Raw genomic sequence first — 26,076 nt, forward strand, 5'->3', positions numbered from 1 at the left:
CATGAGTCACTTGTTTGTCCTGAACAGTTAAACTGCCTGCTGTTCTTCAGAAAAATCCTTCAGGTCTCACAGATTCTTTGGTTTTCAAGCATTTTTGTGTATTTGAACCCTTTCCAACAATGACTGTATGATTTTGAGATCCATCTTTTCACACTGAGGACCACTGAGGGACTCATATGCAACTATTACAGAAGGTTCAAACACTCACTGATGCTCCAGAAGGAAACAATGCATTAAGAGCCGGGGGTGAAAACTTTTGAACAGAATGAATGTGTACATATTTCTTGCTTTGCCAAAATATCGTTTGTTTGTTTTTTATTTAGTACTGCCCTTCAGAAGTTACAAAAGATACTCACATGTTTCCCAGAGGACAAAATAATTTAAATTTACCCTGATCTTTAAATTCAAAAGTTTTCACCCCCAGCACTTAATGCATGTTTTTTCCTTCTGGAGCATCAGTGAGTGTTTGAACCTTCTGTAATAGTTGTATATGAGTCCCTCAGTTGTCCTCAGTGTCAAAAGATGGATCTCAAAATCATACAGTCATTGTCGGAACGGGTTCAAATACACAAAAATGCTAAAGAAACCAAAGAATTTGTGGCACCTGAATGATTTTTCTGAAGAATAGCAGGCAGTTTAACTTATTTAGGACAAACAAGGGACTCATGAACAACTATCACTAAACAAAAAACACAGCTGTGGATCATTCAGGTAACAACAAAGTATTAAGAATCAAGTGTATGTTAACTTTTGAACAAATTCAACTATTATTGTCTCTTGTGGACTATGTAAACGTCTTATGTGAAATATCTTATGTCAAAATGTCATGCATTTTGTTTGATGAAAACTTAACATTTAAACAATCTTATATATAAAAGGAACATTTGTTTACAATAAGAGATCAACACGTGCGGTTATGTTCAGAAGGACACTCATAAACACAAACACACGGTCTCAGTCGTCAATTATTAAACAGACATGATACTGTTCAGGGAGAGAGAGAGAGAAAGAGAGAGAGAGAGATCACACAAGCCACAGCCATTTCACACAGACACACACACGTCTGATCCTGAACGTTGCTGGATATTTCCCACAGGATTATTCTGCTTCCTGATTACCTCTGACCGTCGCTGATGGACCCAGGTAAAATGACCAGCCTTTATCATTCATGCTTTCAGTCCAGCAAACTCATGGAAACTTTTCTGTTCATCATCCTCACGTCAGAACACTGGTGAGGCTGGAAAATGGCCAGGAACATGAGTAGTTGAATAAACTCATCTGTTTATAAAACACAGACATGATGATGGAAAAACGAGTAAAAACAAAACAGCAGATATGAGCCAGTGTTATTCTAGTTTTATTGACATATTATTATAGATTTTGTTTATATTGTAAATTATATATTATTTGATTTTTATACTTTTTTTTTACTTTAATCTTGCCTAAAGTTTTAGCAATTTAGTAAAAGTTTATGTCTATATTTGTTATTCGTTTTTATTTATTAGTTGAATTTTCTTAAAGGTTATTTTAATACTTTAAACAAAAATCGAAACTTTTGCCTTGTCACCTAGCTGAAATAAAACAAGCAATTTTATATATTTCATTTCAGTTATTTTAGTATCATTGATATACTATTATAGTTTTTGTTTATATTGTAAATTAGATTTAAATTTGTACACTTTGTTCTCACTTTAATCTTACACTAAGGTTTTAGTCATTTATAAATAGTTGTCTTTTAAATTCTTTTATGTCTATATTTGTTATAGATTTTTATTTATTACTTGAAGTTTCTTAATAGTTATTTAGTACTTCATATAAACAAAAGTTTAGAAAGTTTTTCCTTGTCAACTAGCTGAAATAAAACAACTAATTTTATATATTTAATTTCAGTTAATATGTATGTGTTAATTTTAGTTATTTTAGTAAATTTAGTTATTTTAGTATCATTGGTATACTATTATAGTTTTTGTTTATATTGTAAATTAGATTTAAATTTGTACACTTTGTTTTCACTTTAATCTTACCTGTTGTATAAGTTGTAGTCATTTATAAATGATTGTCTTTTTAATGCCTAAATTTGTTATTCATTTTATTTTATTAGTTGAAGTGTCTTAATAGTTATTTTAGTACTTAAACTAAACAAAAGTTTTGAAATTTTGGCCTTGTCAACTAGCTGAAATAAAACAAGTAATTTTATATATTTAATTTCAGTTAACATACATTTTATTGCAAGTAATTGCATTTTTCTATGGATTTAGTTTTATTTAACAATAATAACCCAGGTATGTCTTTATGCAAAAAACAACTGAAGTGCAAAACATTTTATTGAACAGCAAAAATATTTCAATAATCTACAAAAAATCTAAATAAATGCATTAAAAAATTACAGCACCGATAACTTGTTAAATGTTTCATTATGTTTCTTAAGTAGTATGTATATCTTTCAGTTAAGCCAATTATGTTATGAAGTGCACACTTGATTGAAAAGAAACTTTTTTTTTTTCAAAATTTAGTTTTCACACATAAACATGTTTATGTGTCAGTTTGCTATTTGTGATGTGTGTCACTTCAGCTGAGAATAAGAAACTCACTGAGGCCTGACCAGCATTTAGAGGAGATCATGCTAACTATCATCATTCATTTAAAAGAACATAAATGGGTCTCCAGAAAGCACCTGATCACTTTCGACCATTTCTGAGCGTTAAAGGGGCTTGTATATCAGCAGTGAATAATTGATGGGCTGTTTTGGAGGTGAAGGTTTCTTCCCGAGCTGAGTTTCCGAATGGAGAGTGAGTTTCAAATAACTCTAAGGTGGAATATTACAGTCATGTGTGCAGCAGCAACTAAACCAACATCAGTGTTGTTTTCGTCAACGATGACGATGACGAAATCATTTCGTTGACGCCACTTTTTTTTCATGACGATAACGAGACGATGACGAGATAAAAATGGCTCGTTGATGACTAAAACATGACGAGACGTGTGAGATTTCGTTGACGAGACGAGAATAGACGAAAATGTTAGTGGGTGGTCCGTCAGACGTTTAAAATGCATGACATTTCTGCTTATTGTGCATGCCAATTAAAACTTAAAAAGTATCTGACGCTATGGCAAGCCGTTTTAGCATTAAATACTCTTTGCTATACTAGTATGGCAAGCCGTTTTAGCATTCCATCCTTGTTTGTCTTTTATGTTCTAAAACATTCCTTCATTATTGTAATTATTGGTGAAAATAGTCGATCCGGAAGCTCACATTGTGTTGAACTATAGATCTGCTATTTTCAGAACTTACAAGTGACACTACCCAACAGCAAAATACTTACTGACCTACATTAATTTGTTAAAAGACTACTTTTTTCCCTTTTTTTGACTAAAACTAGACTAAAACCTTTTTGACTTTTCGTCGACTAAAATTGGACTAAAACTATCACATATAGAAGTGACTAAAATTTGACTAAAACTAAGAAGCATTTTAGTCCAAAAGACTAAGACTAAGACTAAATCTAAGATGGTTGTCAAAAACTACACTGACCAACATGCAAAAATTACTAGATGTTTATTATTTATTTTTATTTTTTTACATAAAATAGTCTACACCAAAACGTTCTTTTGCAATTACTAAAGTGAACTCTCAAACACTTGTCATAGGTTGAGTCAGAATTGGGCCACTCAAAATAAACTTTTTTTTTTTTTAAGAAATGAATACTTTTAGTCACTAAGGGTGCATTAAAATTTACTCATTAAAAAAAATAACATCTTTAATAATATATCATTTTATTTTAATTATATATTATTTTATTTCAGCCAACGTTGGGGTTTTATTTCAAGTAAAAAAAAAATGTATGGTTTTAGTTTTAAATAATCAAAAGTTTTTGAACAGTAAGATTTTCACTGATTTTCACCAAGCCTGCATTTATTTGATCCAAAATACAAATCAAATTCTGAAATATTTTTACTATTTAAAATAACTGCTTTCTATTTAAATATATTGTAAAATGTAATTTATTCCTGTGATCAAAGCTACATTTTTAGCATCATTACTCCAGTCTTCAGCATCACATGATCCTTCAGAAATCATTCTCATATGCTGATTGGCTGTTCAAGAAACATTTATTATTATTATTATTCTTACCAATATTTAAAATAGTTGAGGACATTTTTTCAGGATTCTTTGATGAATAGCATTTAATGGGAAAAAAAATTATATTAGAAATGATACAAATTAATACTTTTATTTAGCAAGGATGCTTTAAATTGATCAAAAGTGATGATAAAGCCTTTAAAAAAGATTTCTATTTCAGATAAATGCTGTTCTTCTAAACTTTCCATTCATCAAAGAAACCTGAAACAAATTCTACTCAGCTGTTTTCGACATGATAATAAATGTTTTTTGAGCAGCAAATCGGAATATTAGAATGATTTCTGAAGGATCGTGTGACACTGAAGTAATGATGCTAAAAGAAAACTGTTATTTTAATAGTAAAAATATTTCAAAATTAACTATTTTTGCTGTACTTTGGATCAAATAAATGAAGGCTTGGTGAGCAGAAGAGACTTAAAAACATTAAAAACCTTACTGTTCATAAACATTTTACTGGTGGTATACAAAATTTTTTAAATGCATTAATTTCAGCATTACAAAATAAGTTACACAAGAAGTGTAATTTTGACATGTTAGGCCACTGAAACAGTTTAAGGTTTTTTTTTGCATTAAATCAAAAGACATTTAATGTTGCAAAAGATTTCTATTTCAAATAAATGCTGTTCTTTTGAACTTTAATAAAATGCATCACAGTTTCCACAAACATATTAGGCAGCACAATTGTTTTAAACTACGATAATAATCAGAAATGTTTCTTGAGCAGCAAATTATCATATTAGAATGATTTCTGAAGGATCATGTGACACTGAAGACTGGAGTAATGATGCTGAAAATTCAGCTTTGAAATCACAAGAATAAATTACATTTTAAAATATAATAACAAAGAGAACAGCTATTTTAAATAGTAAAAATATTTTAAAATTTCACCGTTTTTGCTGTACTTTGGATGAAATAAATGCAGGCTTTGTGAGCAGAAGAGACTTCTTTAAAAAAAAAAAACATTAAAAACCTTACTGTTCATAAACATTTGACTGGTGGTATAGAAAAAATATTTAAATGTTGTTTTAAATAAATGCATTTAAATTTCAGCATTACAAAATAAGTTGCACAAAACAACAGAATTGGAGTCAGAATCTGACATGTTAGGCCACTGAAACAGTTTAAGGTCAGTAAGACTTTTTGGTAACACTTTACAATAAGGTTCATTAGTTAAACATTAGTTAATGTACTAACTAACATGAACTAACCATGAGCAATACATTTGTTAATGTATTTACTAATCTTTATTAACGTTAGTTAACGGAAATACAGTTGTTCATTGTTTGTTCATGTTAGTTCACACTGCATTAACTAATGTTAACAAGATTTTAATAATGTATTAGTAAATGTTGAAATTAACATTAACAAAGATTAATAAATGCTGTATAAGTGCAGTTCATTATTAGTTCATGTTAACTAATATGGTTAACTAATGTTAACTAATGAACCTTATTGTAAAGTGTTACCGACTTTTTAAAGTAATAAATACAGTTATTCAGCAAGGATGCACTGAATTTATGAAAAGTAACAGTACAGACGTTTATATTATTACAAATGATTTCTATTTCAAATAAATGCTGTACTTTTGTACTTTCTATTTATCTGTGAATCCTGAAAAATAAAATGCATCACAGTTTCCACAAACATTAGGCAGCACAACTGTTTTAAACTATGATAATAATCTTAAATATTTCTTAAGCAGCAAATCAGCATATTAGAATGATTTCTGAAGGATCATGTGAACCTGAAGACTGAAGATGCTGAAAATTCAGCTTTGATCACAGAAATAAATTACATTTTGAAATATATTAACAAAGAGAACAGCTATTTAGAATTGTTTCTTTATTTGTTCAAAAATATGAAAAAACCTTAGTGACTCTAAACTTCTGAATGCGAGTGTATTTAAAAATCAATGTAAATATAACATCACCTATTTGTCTGTCCTGTTCATCAGCAGCTCCTCCAAACATCCCTGATGATCGAACACAAACCGGGCCTCCCGGCCTCCAGGAAGCTCATGATTCCTCCAGACAGAGAGAAGCCACCAGCTTACCCAGCGTTCCCGCATACGACTCGGTCAGCATCCTCACCGCCGGCCCTACGAATGACACGGACAGCATCCAAACGGCACATCATGCGTATGACACTGACAGCAACAGGACCCTGAATCCGGCATTCGACACGGACAGCACCCACGCCCTCCACCCGCCGTACACGGGGCCCGCTGGAGGCGACGGCCCGACCAGCAGCGTCCCACCAAACCCTCCTCCATACAGCCCACCGGACCCCAAAACAGCCTACCTCATGTACCCCTCACCGCTGCCGCATTACCCCAACCAGCCCGTCATCGCCTGTCAACCTGGAGCCAATCCTGCTTACTACCAGCCCTCCTTCCTCCCTCCATCCACCTATCCATCCTACACCATAGTAAGAACATGCTTTAAAGGAACACTCCACTTTTTTTGGAAATAGGCTCATTCTCCAACTCCCCCGAGTTAATAAGTTGAGTTTTACCGTTTTGAAATCCATTCAGCCGTTCTCCTGTTATGGCGATATCACTTTTAGCATAGCTTAGCGTAGATCATTGAATCCTATTAGACCAGTAGCATCGCGTTCAAAAATGACCAACGAGTTTCCATATTTGTCCTATATAAAACTTGACTCTTCTGTAGTTATATCGTGTACTAAGACCGGCGGAAAATGTAAAGATGCGATTTTCTAGGCCGATAAGATTAGGAACTACACTCCCATTCCGGCGTAATAGTCAAGGAAGTTTGCTGCCGTAATATAGACACAGCAGGCGCAGTAATATCAAGCAGCACATCGCAGCACAACGTGACCAACTGCATGCACAGGGAGTGTTCCTCGTTGGAAGTTACCCAGCTGGGAACTAATTTCAGGCGCTGCGTGGTATTACTGCACCTGCTGTGTCCATATTACGGCAGCAAACTTCCTTGACTATTACGCCGGAATGGGAGTGTAGTTCCTAATCTTATCAGCCTAGAAAATCGCAGCTTTACATTTTCCGCCGGTCTTAGTACACGATATAATTGCAGAACAATCAAGTTTTAAATAGGACAAATACTGAAACTCATTGGTTATTTTTGAACGCGATGCTATTGGTCTAATAGGATTCAATGATCTATGCTAAGCTATGCTAAAAGTGATATCGCCAGAACAGGAGAACGGCTGAATGGATTTCAAAACGGTAAAAATCAACTTATTAACTCGGGAGGAGTTGGAGAATGAGCCTATTTCCAAAAGAAGTGGAGTGTTCCTTTAACTTATAAACGTGATGCTGATTAACTCAAAGTCTCAAGCAGAAACAATATTTCCATTGCTGGGAAGTAACTGATTACATGTAATCTGGATTATGTAATCAGATTACAGAAAATGAATTATTTGATTACATTTTAAAATGCTCCTAATCAGATTATTTACTCTTTTATGGATTGCATAATACATATTAACATAATGGCAGCAAATTCGGAAAAAATATTAAGTTGAAATATCCCTGCGAAAGTTAATATTTCAATAATTTAGTACAACATTTGCATGTTCATAGTTCTCCGATGTGGGTTAATGTCCCATAGATAAAATGCAAAATGAACAAACAAATGAAATATTTCTATTTTTAGTGTTCTAATGTATTATTCTGTTTTTATTTAGCATTTTTATAATGAATTATTAGATTTTTATCAACTCAATCAAACCCACTGCAGTCCTACTTTAAGTCTAGTTTGGGAAACTTTCCATCCATTTCGATTCCACAGTTTTAACATAAACAAACCAACTTAATATAATGCATACTGTACACTGGGGGAAAAAACTTTTAAAACTTCTATTTTCACTCAGAAATGGCTAGTAATTTTCAGAATTAATTAAAGAAACAGTAACACTGAATCATGTGAAATTTGGAAATAGAAAGCATGAAATAGTTGTTTCTTGAAAAACCTACTCCAATAAATAGTTTATTTAGTGTATTTCACAGTCATACATTACCAGTCAAAAGTTTTTGAACAGTTAGATTTTTAATAGCAGTAAACAGTTTTACTAACAGTAACATTTTGAAATATTTCTAATGTTTAAAGTAACTGCTTTCTATTTGAATACATTTTAAAATGAAATTTATTCATGCGATTTCAAAGCTGAATTTTTAGCATTATTACTCCAGTCACATTATCTTATTCTTGACCAGCAAAACAGCATATGTGACCCTGGACCACAAAACCAGTCTTAAGTCGCTGGGGTATATTTGTAGCAATAGCCAAAAATACATTGCATGGGTCAAAATTTTTGATTTTTCTTTTATGCCAAAAATCATTAGGAAATTAAGTAAAGATCATGTTCCATGAAGATTTTTTGTAAAATTCCTACTGTAAATATATCAAAAAGTAATTTTTGATTTGTAAAATGCATTGTTAAGAACCTAATATGGACAACTTTAAAGGTGATTTTCTCAGTATTTAGATTTTTTTGCACCCTCAGATTACAGATTTTCAAATAGATGTATCTCGGTCAAATATTGTTCTATTCTAACAAACTATGCATCAATAGAAAGCTTATTTATTGAGCTTTCATATGATGTATAAATCTCAGTTTTGTAAAATTTTACCTTATGGCTGGTTTTGTGGTCCAGGGTCACATATTACAATGATTTCTGAAGGATCATGTGACACTGAAGACTTCTCACCTGGTTATAAAACAATTTTTAGTACAATTACAGAAATCTATTTATCATTCCTGTATGCCTGACAAATATCACATTAAGTTTATTAATTCAAATCTTTAATTGAAATAAAATAAAAACATTAAATATGTTATATTTACAAATTTGCGGTGCGGATCACTCCGCTGCGGCGACCCCTGATTAAAAGGGAGCAAGCCAAGAGAGAAAGAGGATTTTATTTTATTTTTAAATAAAAATATTTTATTTTCATTAGTCTGTGTTCAGTTTTAGTAGTATTTATGTCTATATATTTATTTATAAATACAAAGTTTTAGTTTTTACTACATGAAAATTTGAAATATTGCCTTCACACCTAGCAGAAATAAATTACATTTAATTTTTTACAAATATATTTTATTTCAAAAACTGAAATTATCTATGGTTTTAAATTTAGTTAATGATAATAACCATTTAACTAATTTAACTTTTTAAGTAATTTTTAAAGCGTTTTTATTTTTATGCTATATTTACATTGAAAAGATGCAGATGCATCATGCTTGTTTCTGTGACAGAGACTTTGAAATATAATGAAATATGTGACCCTGGACCACAAAACCAGTCATAAGGTAAAATTTTACAAAACTGAGATATATACATCATATGAAAGCTCAATAAATAAGCTTTCTATTGATGTATGGTTTGTTAGGATAGGACAATATTTGGCTGAGATACATCTATTTGAAAATCTGGAATCTGAGGGTGCAAAAAAATCTAAATACTGAGAAAATCACCTTTAAAGTTGTCCAAATTAAGTTCTTAACAATGCATATTACTAATCAAAAATTACATTTTGATAGGTTTATAGTAGGAATTTTACAAAAAAATCTTCATGGAACATGATCTAATTTCCTAATGATTTTTGGCATAAAAGAAAAATCAATAATTTTGACCCATACAATGTATTTTTGGCTATTGCTACAAATATACCCCAGCGACTTAAGACTGGTTTTGTGGTCCAGGGTCACATATAATGATCCTAGTAGCATTCAAATATGCCCATGTCCCTTATACATAAAAAGACATAAAACAGTACTGTATGTGAAATGAGTAGTATGCAACACTGGCTGCATACTGCATGTCAAAATAGCATATTAGCACACTATCTGTGTCATATCATTACATAACATAAATAATAAAAGTAGTATGCTAATGTAGTATATTCCAAACATATTAGCTGAATGCACCACATGAACACAGAGAGGCTGAATTCAGAAGAGCATTCTATAAGGATTATACAGATGCTACTATACTCTGAATTCAAACTCAGACCCAAACCCTTCAACAGCAGGGTAAACAAAAATAAGGACACCCATTTTATGCTTGTACAAAGTCTTCAAAATGAATTATTTAACGTAATACTAATTAAGTAAAACTACAAATGCAGAGTGTATCTTTTAACGTTGTCTCAAAATTTCATTACAAAAAGGTTTAATTTGTTAACATGTTAGTTAACATGAACTAAAAATGAAGATGTCTAAAGCATTTGTGAATTTCAGTCAATGTAAAATTCAACATTTAATACATGTTTTGCTGATTGTTTGTTAATGTTAGTTAAGGCATTAACTGCATTACCCTTATTGTATTCTCTCTAAACAAAATCTTGAACTCATCTAAAGGATATTCTTGGTTATGAGTCACTTTGGATGAAGGGCATCAAGTAAATAACTAATGATTAATTGTAGGTCAGGAGCTTCAGGTCTAGTCATTGCTTATTCTTGCTGTTTGGATCTAAACATCTAACTCTTGATTTCAGTACATGAACGGGCCGCCGATGGGAGAGGAGCAGCCGCCGTTACCTAAAGATTACCTGGTTGAGTCTCTGCTGGTGACTATCTTCTGCTGTATCATGAGCGGCCTCGTCGCTGTCATGTACTCGTATGAAGTGAGCACCTGAAAAACAATGCATTAGCACAAATACATACAGTCAAGCCCAAAATTATTCATACCCCTGGCAAATTCGGACTTAAAGTTACTTTTCTTCAACCAGCAAGTTTTTTTTTTTAATTAGAAATGACACAGGCTTCTCCCAGAAGATAAGATGATGTACAAGAGGCATCATTGTGGAAAAAAATATTACTCTTTTATTTACATTTGAACAAAAAGTGGCATGTCCACAATTATTCATACCCTTCTCAATAATCAATAGAAAAGCCTTTATTGGCTATTACAACAATTAAAACACGTCCTATAATTGCTGAGCAGCTTTTTGCATGTCTCCACTGGTATTTTTGCCCATTCATCTTTAGCGATGAGCTCCAACTCTTTCAGGTTGGAGGGTCTCCTTGCCATCAGCCTGATCTTTAGCTCCCTCCACAGATTCTCAAATTGATTTAAGTCAGGACTCTGGCTGGGCCACTGCAAAACGTTAATGTTTTTGTCTGCTAACCATTTCTTCACCACTTTTGCTGTGTGTTTTGGGTTGTTGTCGTGCTGAAATGTCCACTGGTGCCCAAGGCCAGGTTTCTCTGCAGACTGCCTGATGTTGTTTGTTGAGAATTTTGATGTATTGCTCCTTTTTCATGGTGCTGTTTACTGAGATTAAGTTCCCTGGTGAAAAACATAAGGTTCCCACCACCATGTTTGACAGTGGGGATGGTGTTCTTAGGGTTGAAGGCCAAACAATTCGATTTTTGCTTCATCTGGCCATTAAACAGAAGACCAGAAGTCTTCTTCTTTGTCTAGATGAGCATTTGCAAAGGCCAAGCGGGCTTTTGTGTGCCTTATCTGGAGAAGTGGTGTCCTCTTTGGTCTGCGTCTGTGGAACCCAGCGGTGTTCAGTGTCTGTTGGACTGTCTGCCTTGAGATGTTGCCACCAGCAGAGCCCAGATTCATCAGGATGGTCTTGGTGGTGATCCTTGGATTCTTATGTACCTCTCTCACTATCCTCCTGGCCAGCACAGGTGTCACTTTTGGCTTCTGACCACGTCTTCTGAGATTTTTCAGTGTGCAGAATGTCTTGTATTTTTTTAATAATACTTTGCACTGTAGCCACTGGAATTTCAAAACAAAAAAGCAGGTCCTCAGTGAGCTCCTTTGTCTTAGTCATGACTGTCCACAAACCAACAGCAGAGAGCTTCTGTTTTTCACCTGTTGAGTTGATTAAAACAGCTGTTCCCAATGAATCAGGGTAATTAGGATGCTTTAGATCGGCTTGGACTATTTGGAATGGTATAGAACTTTGGATTTTCCCATAGACTGTGACAGTTTGCAAAGGGTATGAATAATTTTGGACATGCCACTTTTTGTTCAAATGTAAATAAAAGCTGAGAAACATTTTTTTCCACAATGATGCCTCTTGTACATCGTCTTATTATCTTTTGGGAGACATCTGTGTCATTTCCGGTCAAAAAAAACTTGCTGGTTGAATAAAAGTAACTTTAAGTCAGAATTTGCCAGTATGAATAATTTCGGGCTTGACTGTTCATGTATAGTGATATTAATAAATGATGACCTCTGACTTCTCTGCAGACTCGTGCGGCGCTGACCAGAGGTGACATCCGTGAAGCTGAGAAAACATCCCAGAAGGCTCGTATGCTTGTCATGTTTAGTTTGATGTTCGGCATATTTGTTTTTGTGGGCTGGATTATATATGTAGTGATAGTGCTTTGTGCATAGAAGCTTTCTTCTGCATTTATTTGATCAAAACTACAATAAAAACAGTTAAATATTATTGCAATTTAAAATGTGAATATCTGTTCAAATGTAATTTATTTCTGTGATCAATCCTGGATTTTCAGAATCAGTACTCCAGTCTTCAATCACACGATCCTTCAGAAACTGCAAAAAATGCTATTCTTATTACGATATTTTCCTGTTTCCAGCCAAAATATCTAAAAATGTTCAAATCAAGAATTATTTTTTTTCTAGACCAGTAAAAATTTTCTTGTTTTCAGAAAAAAAGAAGTTAAAATTAAGCAAGTTTTTGCTTGAAACAAAGCAAAATAATCTGCCAATGGGGTAAGGAAAATCATCTTTTTTGAAGCAGACAACTAGATTATTTTGCTACTTGTTTCAAGCAAAAACTTGCTTAATTTTAACTTATTTTTTCTGAAAACATTATAAATGTTTCAAATGTCTGTCACGTTTGATCAATTTAATACATCCTTGCTGAATAAAACGCATTAATTTCATTAACAAAGAACTGAAACTCCTGTATAGCAGTATCAGCGAATCTTGGAAAGCACAAAGTGTGAGATTTAAGCATTAACATCTTACATTTTAGACCTGATTTCATTGCATAATGTGCTATGATACATACTTTCAGAAGACAATCATTGATAGAGTCTATATTTACGGACAATTACATTAATTTGTTCCTGGAATAGGAAATGAAAGACCTTCCTGTCACTGGCAATAAACCTTGTGTTTCTGTTGACTTCTGTTATGTAAAGACTAACATAATCTACAATTGCTAACAAATTGAATCAATTGTACAGTCTCTAAGTGTTTGTAATAAGCACTACTGTGTGAAACCCAATGTATTTATGTTGCACCAAATAAAAAGTTAACCAAAAAAAAAAACACAAGAGTTTGCGTGTTTAAATTATCAGTAAAGACCTTGAAACCGATATATAGCAATAAAATGGCTTTTATTGCATGATTAAGCTTGATTCTCTCCACAAGGCTTGGACAGCCGCCATTAAATACAACAAAGAGCAAAAAACCAACAGAGGGCGTCATGGACAAGAGCTTTTCTCTCAGAGGAATTAAATTTACCACGTTGGCTTATATGGGTTCATTCCTTCATAAACTCTTTTTTTTTGGCCATTATACAACAACCACAATCACAGGTGCAAAATAAAACATTAAATACTGCACATTGAACACAATATCTAAATAATGTTTAGCTGCACTTTGACACTAAATAAAATAAATAAACATGAAGTAAGCTATGAAGGCAGACTCTAAACAAAGCAAGGTTTAAAATTAATTTAAAATAAATATATATTAATAGGTGTCATATTAAAAAAAAAAGTTGTGCAGTGCAGTTCTTTATGGCATAAATCAATCAAGTATGGTTTAAATCTACATACATCAAGCAACCTTGGGTTTCAGAAACTGTGCACTATAGAAATAAATAAAATTGTATACTTAATATAAAGTACATCAGTCAGAATAGTTTGAGAGGTGAAGAAACTCTTGAGACAGACACAGAAACACAGCATTAGACTTAAAATAAAGGTTCGCACAGAAAAATATAAAGTTTGCTAAAAACTTCAGAGATGTAGATGAGTTTGTTTCTTCATCAGATTTGTAGAAAGCTTGCATTGCATCACTTGCTCATCAGATCCACTACAGTAAATGGGTACCGTCAGAATGAGAGTCCAAACAGCTGATGAAAACATCACAATAATCCACACCACTCCAGTCCATCAGTTAATGTCTTGAGAAGCCAAAAAGTGCATGTTTGTATAGGGTTGGGTATCGAAAAACCACACAGTTCATTATTTCTGTCACACAAACATTCAAATAACCACAGAAGTACTTGATTAAAAGTTTATAGTTCAGATATAAACTCTTATATGTATGATAGAGAGCAAAATAAAGTAAATCATCCTTTCGAAAGTAATTTGACATTCTAAATAATGTTAAAGATTTATCGATTATGTTGTTATGCCAGCAGGTGGCGAAAAGGGGCTGTTAATAATGTATTTGTCTTTGATCATTCATTCAAAAACACTGATTCATCCAGTAATGAGCCAGTAAATCTTGAGACCATTCACTTTTAAATAAGGCCTACATGGGATTTTGTTAAGTTGTCTAATGTTTTTTTCTTCAGAACCACCCAATTTGTCAAGATTCACACAGCTCTATTTTGAAAACAGCCAATAAGCGAATCCAGTTTTTATGTCGTCTGTTGACTTTTGCTCATAGTATTCAGCTGCAACTAAATGTTTTGCAAAAAACTAAAAAAAGAATAAATACGCTTGATCTAACTTTTTTTTTGTCACATTGGAATCGAAATCAAATTCATACAATTGACTCTTGAGACTCCTCTGCTGCCTCGTTCTTATCAGAAATTGAGAAAAATAATAACTGCAACATTGTAAATAATAATAGCAGCATGAACATTCAGTTTCATATTATTTAACAACATATAACTTCAATGCTGAGCCTGGTAATCCCACAAGAGTACCTAGTTGTACGTTTAAATGCTGACAGCTAATCAACATAATCATAATCAACAACTTGCCTTCATAGTCATGAACACATTTTTAAAATCTTGTAATATTTTAAATTCTTTATTTTTTTTCACTCTACAGGTGTGCAATAAAATTTACTTCAAAAAGACGAAATGAAAGAAAATATTTTCGCAGAAAAAAAGGACTTTTTTAAATGAAATTGACATGAAATTACCCTTATAACCAGAAGATGGCAGCAGAGGATCAATCACTGACTGCAGCTGCCATTTCAACTCCCTAGTTTTTTCAAGTCTTGCTTTTCGATTTATTATTAAATTATTGGTATAACAAATTTTAGTACTTTTACTGCACTGAAGTATATAGTATAGCAAGTGCAGAAAGTCATTAAAATAAAATAAATATGCTCAGACACAAACAGCCTATAAAGGTAAATTTAAATACTTATAGTTAACTACAAATTAATTAAGTTGATTATTATTGGTATAAGAATTAAATAATGCACTCAATATGAATTTGAAATATTTTAGATTCGATTTATTAACTACACCTTTTATCTACATCAAGTTTTCTCTTAAACTGTAAAAGCTATTAAATAGCCTATATTCAACCAACACAAACTTGTTACTGCTGTAATTTTGTTACTCTGAATTGAGTCCGAATCATTTAATGCACAGCTCTGTTTTCGACATCAGATTGTCTGATTTTTCATTTGGTTATTGCTGTCGATCATAGCAATGACTCGCACATATTTAGCCGATTGACTCAGCTAATTTTTTCAACTCATGTTTGTCAGTCTTAAAACGGACATTTGGTTCTCTTAGACAAACTAAACTTTTCTTCGATTGTGAATTGATTATGTAGAGAAAATGAGCAAAGGACACTCCTATTATGGCTCAGTACAGTTGACCGGAAATGACTGAGCTGTCTAAACAAGGAAGTAATACGTGCATATGGTCAGAACCCAACCCTGTGTTTCTAAGAAACAAATCCATGAAGATGTACATATTTATTGCTTAATAATGTTGCTTTTTTGAGTGAAAAACAATCAGGAGAGAAATCTGCAAGATCAAGCACCATTTACAAGCAAAAAAATCAGCTCTAAACAAATATGTGGGTGGATTTTGATGTGAGAGACAACAGGAGATGGACTTTTTCACTGGAGGGAACGTTATTATAGATTATGGACTTTAGCCAGAAGCAATGGTATAAAGTTAAAAACGTTTTAAATGATGGATTTGTTTCTTACAAATTTCTCTTCTCCAGATGTTAATTGATGGACTGGAATGGTGTGAATTACTTGTGGATTATTGTGATGTTTTTATCAGCTGTTTGGACTCTCATTCTGACGGCACCCATTCACTCCAAGAGGATCCATTGATGAGGTTGTGACAGAATGACACATTTCTCCAAATCTGATGAAGAAACAAACTCATCTACATCTTAGATGACCTGAGAGAGAAAATTTTCAGCAAATGTTCATTTTTGGGTGAACTGTTTCTTTAAAAAAAAACAATGGAATGTGTCAACAGTACATTTCAAAACATGAACAGTTACAATAAAATTCCTCACATGGTAAATCGTGTCAAATTGGGTCTTAAGATGGAGATACTTAATAAAAGAGATAAAATACTAACTAAAGTGGCACTCACAGCAGAGCATCTGTAAATGTATCTGAGCATGAGCAGATATTATTGCACTGTTGTCTCTCATGCAAGAAAAAAAAAAAGTTTGGCCGATGAACGATTTAAGGCTGTAGATCAACATTCATATTCTGATCTCGATCACACAGACACTCCAAGAAAAATTTTAACAGCGGTGCTGCTGTAGACGCCATTAGCTGGAGCTCATTACATTACATCTGTCTGCATGAGATGTGGTTAAGGCCGTGTTTAATGTAGGCTTACAAAGGTCTGCTAGAAAACTAAGTTGCTCATCAGTGCAAATATGTTAGTGCTGAACATTTAATATTGAGCTTAGATCTGTTATCAGCTTCAGGACAAGCTGAATAAAGATTGTTATCTGTATACTAAAGGCAGAAAAGACATTCTGACTGACCACAGAACAGTTTTTAGTGCAGAAAACAGGCACATACATTTACATACATACATGTGCTCGCAATTAGCAAATGTTTCAGGCATTTGTGAATTAATAGTTCTGAGATTTGTGTGATTTAATGATTTCAGGTGAGATTAGGTGTTCTTTGAATTATAATGCTGACTAATCCTATTATTTAATAATTCATAAGGGATTGAGGTATTAAAAAAGGATGAAGTGTAATACTACTATGTGATATTACATCTCCAAAATAATTTTAAAAATAGCAGAGACATCAGGAACATCTTAAAATCAAACAGAAAAATGAAGCCCCAGTCAATCAGTACACCCTTGACATGCATGTAAACACACAATAGTTTGCTTTTCGGTAAATAGACGCACACATGGGTTGATCTCATAAGTGTCCATGATTCTGTTTGCTCATTGCTGGGTGTTAAAGCTGGGAACTGTGTGATGGAAGTAAGAGTGTGTGTGTGTGTGTGTGTGTGTGTGTGTGTGTGTGTGTGTGTGTGTGTGTGTGTGTGTGTGTGTGTGTGTGTGTGTGTGTGTGTGTGTGTGTGTTTGTGTGTCTCGCCTCTTTAGCTCAACAGCTCCAGATATGTAACAGGCACCTTCCCCTTCAGGTTTCCTCTCTCTCCAATCAGCCAATCAGAGTCCATTCCAGGCACTGTGTACACAGTGATGAGCTGATCAGAAAAGAGAAATGAATCCATTTAGAATCTTTACAATGCTTTTGAAGTATTGAAATTCTAAATATTCAACAATATTCAATTAAAATGACATCAAATGCATCATAAGTTCAACCAAATATATTCAAAATGTTTAATCCAAGAACCAAACTAAATTAAATAACTGGCTTTCTACTATTTTCTTCACTGTTTGCCACTATATTAACCGTGTTTAATTTTACATTGGCAGAAGAAAAAAAAATATTTAATGTGTATTTGAATATTCAATGTTTCACCCATTTTTACTGAAAAGAAGATTAAGGGGACACACTGCAGGCAAAAACACTTGCTTTTCCATGCACCTGTTAAGTTTGGGCTTTTTGGTGTTTCATAAAGTGTTTTTCAGACTAGTGGAAAGAAAATATCCAAAAGACACTGTTAAGTGTTTTCTTTTATAGCACTTTATCTATTTGTGTCAACAGATAAAAAGGCTGTTTTCTCAAAATGAGTGTTTCCTCCTAGACTGAGCCATAAATCTCCACTTTAGTAGCACTTACACACACCAAACTTTACATTTTTATTCCTGTCTATATCCTGAAGGTTTTTACAGAGGGATTTGCTCATATATAATTTGCTTGATTTTATCCAACATTTTATTCATCCCCAAAAATCAAAAATATATTGTTTTCTGTCTGTTCTAAGTTTTTTCTGAATTATGGAGTGACAAAATGAGATATCCAAAAATCACTCTGTAAAACAATTTTGAAACTGACTTCATCCAGTGTTAACATTTTTGTACTAGTGAATGTATGTAATGTATGTAATGTATGCAAATTAGTGCATATTTTATTAAATAATGACATTTAAATTTGCATATTTAAACCTAACATTTGAGAAAACTTGTAATACAAAGTGTTTCTAGTGAAACTGAATGTTCAGTGAGAAATTATTCATGGCAGGAGTTAACTTGGATCATGATAAGCTGGCTATGTTGAAGTAAAGAGATGCTTTTATAACAAAAACATTGTTTTCAACTAAACTATGACTATAGCTAAATACATTTTAAAATATTTAATGCAAAACACATTAAACATCTGATTAAAAATACCAAGGTTCACTTCTTCATTGTTCTTAACTATTTACACAAAATTTTATTTTACATTGCCAGAAAAATAATTGTAAATACACTTAAAAATAAATAAAATAAAATAAACTAGCCAAAAACAATTTATCAAGCATTGAGTCAAATCATCAATAAAAACATTCATAATTAATTTAATTTTGGTAACACTTTACAATAAGGTTCCATTAATTAATGTATTCACTACCATATACAGTAAACAATAAATTTATTAAAGTATTTACTAATCTTTACGTTAATTACTGCCTTTCATTGTTAGTTCATGTTAATTCAGAGTGCATTAATACATGTTTTAATGCATTAGTAAATGCTTAAATTATCATTAACTAAGATTAAGTTTAAGATTAATAAATGGTGTAAAAGTATTGTTCATTATTAGTTCATGTTAACTAAAGTAGTTAGCTAACATTAACTACTGAACCTTATTGTAAATCGTTACCCATTCATTTTGTGAACTTGAAAGTAAAACAGACTATTGGGTAAGAATTACTTAATTTTTGGGGCTGAATCATGAAAAGTGGGCTATAATTAAGAAAATAGATGGCTCTTACAGTAATCATGTTAAATATTCAACAATATTCAGATGAAATTAGCTAAACGAATCAGTTAAACAAAACTGTCAGTATAACCAAATCTATTAAAAATGTTTAATGCAAGAACCAGTCAACACAGTAAAAATCTAGTTAAAAATACCATGGTATGTTTTCTTCAATATTCTCAACTATTTTCACAATGTTTAGTTTCATATTTCCAACAAGCTCATTGTAAATATATTTGAAAATTTTGACTACAATAAATAAATAAATAAATACATAAATAAACTAGCCAAAATCAACTAACAATGCATTCAATTATCATAAAAAAAATCTTTAATTTTAACACAAGTGTGACATAATAATAATAAAAATGTATTTAATTTTAAATTAATGTGGTGTTTTCATGTGAAACAGAATATTCAATGAAAAATAATGTAGCATGGGACTTTTTTTATCCATCACAACTTGACTGGATCAAGAAATGTGGGCTAGGATAATATACAGAAATATTTTCACAGCCCCTAACATTTCTTTTAGACCCGTATCATACTGTTTATCTTCATATCAGAGCATTTATCAGCCTACCTCATCGGCCCGCAGCGAGAGCTCACTGGAGTCTCCTGCATCGTAGTCATACAGCACTTTGGCCTTGCGTGTGCCGCTGGCGGGCGGCTGAACTTCTTCAATTTGCAGAGCGTCTGTTTCCAGCAGAGATGGAGAGTTCAGTGGCAGGAAGGCGGACGGGTCTGTTGGGCTGCCAGCGGGCTTGCAATTCACCTCCAGTGAGTCGGGGCATCTTCTGAAAGGGAGAAAATTGATAGACGAGACACTATGAGGGCCCTGCTGACTTGTGTGTACACTAACAAGATAGCAAACAGAAAACTCACATGTCTCCACTGGAACTGCGAGCAGACGGGTGAGAAAAGTAAAAAGGTGTTTATAATAATGACTGTGAAGTCATGATCTACAAATTAGATATTTAAAGGAACAGTTCAATCAAAAATGTAAATTCTCTCAGGCCATTAAAGATGTAGATGAGTTTGTTTCTTCATCATATTTGATAGAAATGTAGCATTACATCATCTGCTCACCGATGGATCCTCTGCAGTGAATGGGTGCCGTCAGAATCTAAACAGCTGATAAAAACATCACAAGTACTCCACACCACTCTAGTCAAACAATTAACATCTTGTGAAGCCAAAAGCTGTGTGTTTGTGAGAAACTATTCCATCATTAAGATGTTTTTCACTTAAAATCATTACTGCAGTCTTAAATACACATCCATAATTGACAATAACGCTTCCTCCAGTGAAAAAGTTATCTGGTCTGAATCAGTATGAATTTTATGAATTATGGACTCGGAAGTGATGGTTTGAAGTTAAAAACATCTCCATGATTGATTTGTTTCTTATAAACACACAGCTTCTGTCTTCTCAAAATGTTGACTAATGGACTGGAGTGGTGTGGATTACTTTTGGATTATTGTGATGTTTTAATCAGCTGTTTGGATTCTCATTCTGACGGCACCCATTCACTGCAGTGGATCCATTGTTGAGCAAGTGATGGAATTCTACATTTCTCCAAATCTGATGAAGAAACAAACTCATCTACATCTTGGACTGCTGGAGGGTGAGTAACTTTTCAGCAAACTTTCATTTTTGGATGAAGTATTCACCAAGTCACATTTTACACTATTAAAGAAATCTTCAATGAAAATGCAACACTTTACAATAAGGTTCTAGTTGTTAATAATATTATTCAACTGTATTAATTAACATGAGTTAAAGAATAATTGTCTACAAAACGTATCAATCCTAGTTCATGTTAATTTACTAATACATTTTCCAAATCAAAGGCTGTATTGGTTAACGCTGAGTAATGCACTGTAAATTTAAGTTTTATTAACCAAGATGAATGAATGCTGTGAGAAATACATTGCTCATTTTTGCTAATCCACTAACTATTGCTAACAAATGAGAACTCGAGAAGTGTTACCATTTATTGTTGTATTTTTATTTTGAAAAAATGATCCAGTGACCTAAATGTGACCCTGGACCACAAAATCAGTCATAAGTAGCAGAGGTATATTTGTAGCAATAGCCAACAATACATTGTATGGGTCAAAATGATACATTTTTGCTAAAAATCATTAGGATATTAAGTAAAGATCATGTTCCATGAAGATATTTTGTAAATTTCCTACCGTAAATATATCAAAACTTGATTTTTGATTAGTAATATGCATTGATAAAAACTTAATTTGGACAACATTACAGGTTTTTTTTTTCTCAATATTTAGATTTTTTTGCACTCTCCTGATATTCAAATAGTTGTATCTCGATCAAATATTGTCCTATTCTAACAAATCATACAGCAATGGAAAGTTTATTTCTTTTGGATGATGTATAAATTATTTAAGGTGAGACAATGCAGGTGAATAGGGTAAAAAAAAGATCTAATAGTTATCACCTTACATACCCAGTTGATTGATTAGTTTTTGATAATTGCAAATATTTTTGTATAACAAGTTTTCTAAAATGTTAAGTTTAAATATGCAAATGAGGCATTATTTAGTGAAATATGCACTAATTTGCATACATTTCTAGTACAAAAATACACTGGATGAAGTCAGTTTCAAAATTATTGTTTAATTTTTTGAAGGGAATTTTGGGTATCTTCGTCTCGCCATAATTCAGAAAAAAACTTAGATCAGGTAGGAAACACTATATTTTTTTTAACCATTTTTGGGGAATAAAATCAAATCACGCAAATAATATATGAACAAATCTCTCTGTAAAAACATTCAGGATATAGACAGGAATAAAAATGTAAAGTTTGGTGTGTGTATTTATGGCTCAGTGTAGAAGAAAAACTCATTTTGAGAAAACAGCCTTTAAAAATATGCATTGTAATTGAAATCTATTGACACAAATAGATAAAGTGCTATAAAAGAAATACTTAACAGTGTTTTTTGGATGTTTTCTTTGCACAAGTCTGAAAAAAACCCTTATGTAAAACTAAAAAAGCCAAAATCTTAAACTTGACAGATGCATGAAAAAACTGTCTCCCCTTAATTAAACAAAAACTAACCCTTATGACTGGTTTTGTGGTCCAAGGTCACAAATAGCACTTTGCATATTGTGGCCGGGCGGGGAACAGCACGACAAGACAAGACTTTTAGTTGAGCCCCGGAGGGTGAGTTTATTGAACAGACTTAAGTGAAACGGTGAAGTGGCAGGTGAATGTGCGTCGGTGCTCCGTGAGAGGTGAAGTCCTTGTCGTGCAGAATTCCCCAGGACGGTGCAAGCAAACGGGTAGGTGCTTGAAGGTGAGTTCGCGGTGGTGGCGGTGTCCAGAAGTGACGGTGGCCAATCGTTCACGGCGAATCTGTAGGGGGAAATGAGAGCAGAGAGCAGGTAAGCTTCAACCTCATCGGAGATAGTTTCTCAGTGATCTGTGGTGAGCAACCGGCTTTTGTAGGGGCGGCGTCCGTGAACGATTGGTCCGTGGTGATGAGGTCCAGGTGTTTGGCGTGAGTTGCCAGGGCGACGCTGATTGTGCCTCGGGACTCCCGCCACACTCCCCCCCCCAAGCGACGTCCTGGTCCTGGTGGCAGAAACAAAAGGGGAGACAGGGGGTGGGAGGGGAATGACCCCTGACAGACCTGCATACGCTGCCCAAGACCGAGAGAGTCCGTCAGCGTTGGAGTTGCTGGATCCGGCCCGGTGGCGCACATCGAAGTGGAAGTCCTGGAGCGAGAGGAACCACCTCGTGACCCGGGCGTTAGTGTCTTTGGCCCGGGCCATCCACTGTAGCGGTGCATGATCTGTAAACAGTGTAAAATGTCGACCTAATAAATAGTACCTCAGCTCCAGGACTGCCCACTTGATGGCGAGAGCTTCTTTCTCTACCGCGGCGTAGTTGCGCTCGGCCTTGGACAGCTTCCGGCTGATGTACACAATCGGATGCTCCTCTCCCTCCTGGACCTGGGAGAGCACGGCCCCCAATCCCGTGTCGGAGGCATCCGTTTGGAGCAGGAAGGGACAGTTGAAGTCTGGGGCACGCAGGACGGGCTCGGTGGTCAGGGCCTCCTTGATGCGCCGGAAGGCCTCCTCGGTTTCCCCAGACCAACGGATCCGCTCTGGCTGTCCCTTCCTGGTCAGGTCTGTCAGAGGGGCGGCTATAGAGGAAAAGCCGGGGATAAAGCACCGATAATAACCCGCCAACCCCAAGAAGGCACGTACCTGCGACTTGGTGGATGGCTTAGGGGCATCCATAATGGCTTTGACCTTGTCCTCCTGAGGCCGGATGAGTCCTCTTCCCACTTTGAAGCCGAGGTACCTGCCTTCGTTCATGGCTAGGTGGCATTTGCGGGGGTTGGCGGTTAGTCCAGCCCGGCGAAGCTCCAACAGCACCCTGCGCAGCCGCTCCAGGTGGTCTTCCCACGCCTCCGAGTGGATGACCACGTCGTCGAGGTACGCTGCGGCATAGGCCTGATGGGGACGGAGGATTACATCCATTAGTCGTTGAAAGGTGGCGGGGGCCCCATGCAGGCCAAAGGGGAGAACCCGGTACTGCCAGTGCCCCGAGGGCGTCGAGAAGGCCGTTTTGGGCTTGGCGTCGGCCGAGAGGGGGACTTGCCAGTAGCCTTTGGTGAGGTCGAGTGTTGTGATGTACCGAGCCCTCCCCAACCGTTCCAGGAGCTCATCCACTCGGGGCATGGGGTAGCTGTCAAAGTCGGAGATGTCGTTTAGGCGTCGGTAGTCATTACAGAACCTCAGGGTGCCGTCGGGCTTCGGGACCAGGACAATCGGGCTGGACCACGGGCTCCGTGATGGTTCTATTACCCCCAGCTTGAGCATCTTTTGGACTTCCGCCTCTATAGCCTGCCGGCGGGCCTCTGGGACTCGGTAGGGCCGTTGCCGGACGAGGACGCCCGGAGGGGTGCAGATGTCGTGGCTTAGGACATTAGTCTGGCCGGGGCTGTCGGAGAAGACGTCCAGGAACTGACCGACCAGGTGCCGCAGCTCCGTCTTCTGTGTGGCTGACAGGTTGGGATTGACATCTACAACCGCGGGATCTTGGGAGGCGAGGGCGGCGAGCTGGTCCCGGTCCCCGATCCACTTCTTCAACAGGTTAACGTGATATAATTGGTTTACTCTTCTTCGGCCGGGTTGTCTTACCCGGTAGTTAACTGGGCCCACTCGCTCCTCAACCGTGTAGGGCCCCTGCCACTGGGCCAAGAACTTGCAGGCTGCGTTGGGGACCAGGACCATCACCCTATCTCCAGGTTGGAACTCCCGCGGTTGGGCCGCCCGGTTGTAGAGACGTTGCTGGGTCTGTTGGGATTTCACCAGGTGTTCCCGGACTAACGGCATGACCCGGTCGATCTTCTCCCGCATGTCTCGGACGTGCTCGACGACGGTCCGGTAGACTGCCGGCTGCTGCTCCCAGGCTTCTCGGGCTACGTCGAGGAGGCCACGGGGTTGCCGGCCGAAGAGGAGTTCGAAGGGAGTGAACCCTGTGGAGGCCTGTGGTACCTCCCGGATGCCGAACAGCACATAAGGCAAGAGCAGATCCCAGTCCTTTTTGTCTTCGGCGGCCACCCGTCGCAACATCTGTTTTAAGGTCTGGTTGAACCTCTCGACGAGCCCGTCGGTCTGGGGGTGGTAGACCGAGGTCCTCACTTGCTTTACCTTCAGCAGCCGGCAGAGGTCAGCCATTAGCCGGGACATAAAGGGGGTTCCCTGGTCGGTCAGTATCTCCGACGGTAGACCCACCCGGCTGGAGAGCAGGAACAGCTCGCGAGCGATGGCTTTGGCGGTGGCTTGGCGGAGGGGGACTGCTTCTGGGTACCGGGTGGCGTAGTCCACGATAACGAGGATGTGCTCGTGTCCCCGGCCAGACCTCGGCAACGGCCCCACGATGTCCATCCCGATTCGCTCAAAGGGCACCCCGATGATGGGTAATGGAATCAGCGGGCTGGGGGGAGGTTTTCTGGGTGACGTGCGCTGGCACGTAGGGCAGGCCTGGCAAAACCTCCTGACCTCGGCCTCCAGGCCGGGCCAGTGGAATCGATCCCGAATCCGTTGCGTCGTGTTTTGGGCTCCCAGGTGACCAGCCATGGGGTGCGAATGTGCCAACTCTAGGACCAGCTCCGTCTTGGTCTTTGGGACGACCAGCAGGTGTTTGACCTCCCCCCGTCGCTCCGCGACGCAGTATAGCAGACCGTTCTGGACGACGAAATATGGGAGAGGGTGAGGTGCCGGGAGGACTTCCTTTCCCTCCAGGATGCGGACCTGTCGCCAACAGTGCTTCAGCCGGTCGTCCTCCTTCTGGGCGCGGCCAAAGTCTCCCCCGCCCGTAACCTGCCGGAAGACATCATGGAAGAGGTTAGTATTACGGGAGGGGGACTCACCATCTCTCCCACTGTCGGTTGTCAACAGGTTGGTATGGCCTCGAGATCCCCGCGACGGCGGCCGATGCTGGTGGTGCCGAGGACGAGGGGACCGGGCAGCTTCGGCGAGGGCAGCCTCCAACCCCGGCCAGTCGCGCCCCAACAGCAATGGGACCGGCAGGTCGCTTACGACTCCGACTTCCAGGGTCCAGGCTTTTCCATCCCTACGAAAGGTAAGTAGACTTGTAGGTACCTGACGGGTGTCA

The 26,076-nt window shown here is 36.4% G+C and overlaps 2 protein-coding genes across 4 annotated transcripts in view; one reads left to right on the top strand and one right to left on the bottom strand.

The window, feature by feature from the left end:
• The first annotated feature begins 1,009 nt into the window (after nucleotides 1-1,009).
• Nucleotides 1,010-13,380, top strand: LOC141287618 (proline rich transmembrane protein 1B). 2 transcript variants are annotated; one of them, XM_073819773.1, is made up of 4 exons: nucleotides 1,010-1,143; nucleotides 6,096-6,568; nucleotides 10,624-10,752; nucleotides 12,339-13,380. In XM_073819773.1, the coding sequence occupies exons 1-4, from the start codon at nucleotides 1,134-1,136 to the stop codon at nucleotides 12,483-12,485; spliced, it is 759 nt and encodes a 252-aa protein (XP_073675874.1). In that variant the 5' UTR covers nucleotides 1,010-1,133; the 3' UTR covers nucleotides 12,486-13,380. The 2 variants fall into 2 exon arrangements, with proteins under 2 accessions (XP_073675874.1, XP_073675875.1); XM_073819774.1 differs by having other exon boundaries at nucleotides 1,019-1,143; nucleotides 6,099-6,568.
• A 60-nt stretch (nucleotides 13,381-13,440) lies between these two features.
• Nucleotides 13,441-26,076, bottom strand: part of sh3glb2a (SH3-domain GRB2-like endophilin B2a) — a 32,954-nt gene continuing 20,318 nt past the window's right edge. Inside the window, exons 10-12 of one of the 2 annotated variants that reach the window (XM_073818632.1) lie at nucleotides 20,301-20,315; nucleotides 19,999-20,212; nucleotides 13,441-17,754 (exon numbers count right to left, since the gene is read on the bottom strand). In XM_073818632.1, the coding sequence (XP_073674733.1) occupies nucleotides 17,647-17,754; nucleotides 19,999-20,212; nucleotides 20,301-20,315 (337 nt within the window). In that variant the 3' untranslated portion in view covers nucleotides 13,441-17,646. Of the gene's footprint in view, nucleotides 17,755-19,998; nucleotides 20,213-20,300; nucleotides 20,316-24,728; nucleotides 24,818-26,076 lie in introns of both variants that reach the window. The other variant, XM_073818633.1, reaches the window with a different exon arrangement.

Source organism: Garra rufa, chromosome 15, assembly GCF_049309525.1.
Source record: "Garra rufa chromosome 15, GarRuf1.0, whole genome shotgun sequence".
Taxonomy (NCBI): Eukaryota; Metazoa; Chordata; class Actinopteri; order Cypriniformes; family Cyprinidae; genus Garra; species Garra rufa.

Excerpts from the sequence above, each read along its gene's own strand:
- LOC141287618 (XM_073819773.1), top strand. Across the intron at positions 6,569-10,623 it reads CCTATCCATCCTACACCATA|TACATGAACGGGCCGCCGAT; the intron begins GTAAGAACATGC and ends TCTTGATTTCAG. Across the intron at positions 10,753-12,338 it reads CTGTCATGTACTCGTATGAA|ACTCGTGCGGCGCTGACCAG; the intron begins GTGAGCACCTGA and ends ACTTCTCTGCAG.